The sequence below is a fragment of the Fulmarus glacialis genome, unplaced genomic scaffold (assembly GCF_000690835.1).
Source record: "Fulmarus glacialis isolate BGI_N327 unplaced genomic scaffold, ASM69083v1 scaffold12623, whole genome shotgun sequence".
Lineage (NCBI taxonomy): Eukaryota > Metazoa > Chordata > Aves > Procellariiformes > Procellariidae > Fulmarus > Fulmarus glacialis.
Window position 1 is genome coordinate 21,562 of NW_009204927.1, and position 2,739 is coordinate 24,300.

Consider the following 2,739-nt stretch of genomic DNA (forward strand, 5'->3'; position numbering starts at 1 on the left):
CAGCAGGGCCTGAAACAATGCTCTTCTCAAAGGGAAAAGTGTTTGCACACAGGTTCTCCCTTCCCTTTTCTGGCTAGAGCCTGGTGCATCCCTTCCAGCTAACCACATTCCCGGCATACCGTCCTGGGGGATGGCTTGGGAATCATTTCAAGCAGGCTGGAGTGTCTCCTGCTCAGGCTCTCCCCTGCAAATTTCCTCTTACTGCATTCCAGAAAAGGGCACCGAATCCTTCAGGGCTTGCTGCTCCTCCTTGCCGTGCCAGCGGAGACGCACGCTGCTTTAATAACAGCCGGCTGCAGCCAAAGCAATCGGCGCTTGTCTTCACGTTTCCATCAGCTCCGAATTCCCACTTAAGGAGTTTGGGTTTGGGGTGTTTTTTTCTGCTTGATCTGATTTTCAAGCAGAAGGAAGAAAAATTTGCATGAGAGGGGGAGAAAGATAAAACAGGGAGAAGGGAAAAACAGTGCTAGGAGTGGATGAAAAGCCCTTTGGGTTGCTGAACTCAAGCAGGGGATTTGGATATAACTTTTAATTGCACAGGGCTTTATTTTTAAGAGCTGTCGGTGCTTTGTAACCTGCCTGGAGTTTTGTGGCAGGTATGTAGGGAGCAGGATGTAGGGATGTCGGTAGGGATGCTGGATGGTAGGATTTACCGGGATGGTGCCAGGTAAGTGGGACCGCATACCTACTCCATGGTGCAAATCTGAAGGAGCAAAGCGTGGCTCAGGCTCTGCTGCTTCAGCTAGCAGAGAGGCACCAGGCCTTTCTGGCCACCCTCCAAGCTCCAGAGGACACAGGTGACACCAGAGGAGATCTTACCAGCGCTTGCATCAGCCGCTGGGCTGGTGGCCGAAGCGCCAGCATGTTCTGCGGGCAGCGGGAAGTGGGTTAATTTTCCTCTTGGCTCTGGCTTGCTGATGCAGCTGCTCTTCCACAGGGTTTCTGGAAGTGTTTTTGCAAGTGTTTCTGGAAGAAAAAGAGGAAAAAACCCTTTATTTTTCTTTTTCCTTTTCGAAGCTTGTCTCCCCCTCCCCGTTATCATCCCTGTACTGGCTCCATGCAGCAGCTCGAGTGAAGCCGGGCAGTCAGTGCAAGAAGGGACATTTCTCTGCCCGATGCCTGCCCAGTTGGCCGGGCAAGGGGAGGGATGCAGGGAGCAAGCAGGAGGAGCCAGTCCCCATCCCAGGAGATCCTGGTGCTGCGGCAGGAGGCAGCTATGACCTGGTTGAGCGTGCAAAAGCCTGGTCCTGTGGGCTCTCCACACGCGCTAACCACTGCCCTGGGCTCCTACAGCATCTGGGTGCTTGATGGTTTTATAAATATGTATTACAGCAACGCACAAATGCCCTGTAAGCCCTTACAAAATGAGGAGAAGGACCAATCTATGAGCAACGTATCCCCATATAACTCTTAAAGGCAAGAGGGCTGCTTCGTACGGGGTTGTGGCCAGCAGTAGCATCGTGCAAGACCAGGCTGTCCTCGCTAGCCAAAGCCCTTGGTGATTTGTAGGCAGTGCCATGCTTATTAGGAGCACCCAGATTATCTTTTCATGACGCTTTACGGAGAACATGAGGATGTTCTTCTGTATCGGCACCACAGGGCTGGCGTGCGCCTAGGGAGAGCGTTGTCGGCGAGTGGGTGGCATGGTGGGACCTGGAGCCTTTGCTAACGTGCTGGGGTTCGTTTCTCTCTGCCAGGCTGGTTGCCCAAGGTGACACCAGGGTCCCCATAGCTGCCTGCACTCCTGGAGAAGCCATGGCCTCCTAGTGCCCCCCGGGACCGGTGGGGTCGGCAGGCCGGAGATGGCGGCGCAGAGGATCCGGGCGGCCAACTCGGGCGGCCTGCCGCGGTGCAAGTCGGAGGGGACGCTCATCGACCTCGGCGAGGGCTTCGCCGAAACCAGCCTCTGCGACGTCAAAGGTGCGGAGGGACGGGTGGGGACACCCATGGGACGCGTGGGAATGATGCCCCCTCCTCAGTTCGTGTGCATCCTCTCACCCCTGGGGTCTGGGAGGGGGTTTGGTTAATAATTAGCAGGCAGCAGCTGATGGGGAAGAGCAGCAAGCGCTGATGAGTGCATCCACGGTGCAAGGACAGGCATGGACCTGACACCAAGAGATCCAGCAGCCAGGAGAGGTGACAGCAACAAGGTAGTTGCGAGGGTTTGTTCTCCTCTTCCCTGGAGCTGCGAGCTTGCGTGTTGCTTGAATAATCCTTTTTCTTCCTTTTATCGCTTTTTCTTCAGCTGTATTTACCTTACCCAGCATAAAAGCTGCATTCAGGTGAGAGGGAAATTACTGTTCCCACAGCAGAAATAGATCCCAAGGAATAACTCCAGGTGGAAGTTAGCATGCGCTGAGGGCCTTTAAAAATAAACATGCTACGCTTTTGCAGGCGTAGCAAGAAGAGACCCGAACATCAAACGTTCTCGCTGCAAATTAGATTGTTTTAAATGCAAAAAATAGGAATTACTCATGTTCTCCAAGGGGACTGCTGGTTTCAGCACATCTGTGTTAACCCTACCGCCGTGCCGGCTGCATGCACAGCTGGGGGGGACACAGGGACGGCCGCTCGCCCGTCTGATCCGAAGGGATGGAGAGACCGAAAATGCCCCGTCCTGCAGACGGCTCGGGCTGCAGTGCTGCGTTAACAGCGGCTTCCTACCAGGGTGGTAAAATAGCTTCAATATGGAGTTTATATATAGTTTTACGCTGAATAAATGTCCTCACGACTTTCCCT

At 54.0% G+C, this 2,739-nt stretch overlaps 1 protein-coding gene across 1 annotated transcript in view; it reads left to right on the top strand.

Moving 5' to 3' along the window:
- Positions 1-1,802: 1,802 nt before the first annotated feature.
- SH3BP4 (SH3-domain binding protein 4) overlaps positions 1,803-2,739 on the top strand; it is a 4,927-nt gene continuing 3,990 nt past the window's right edge. Inside the window, exon 1 of the mRNA XM_009575185.1 lies at positions 1,803-1,920. Within this exon, the coding sequence (XP_009573480.1) occupies positions 1,803-1,920 (118 nt within the window). The remainder of the gene's footprint in view (positions 1,921-2,739) is intronic.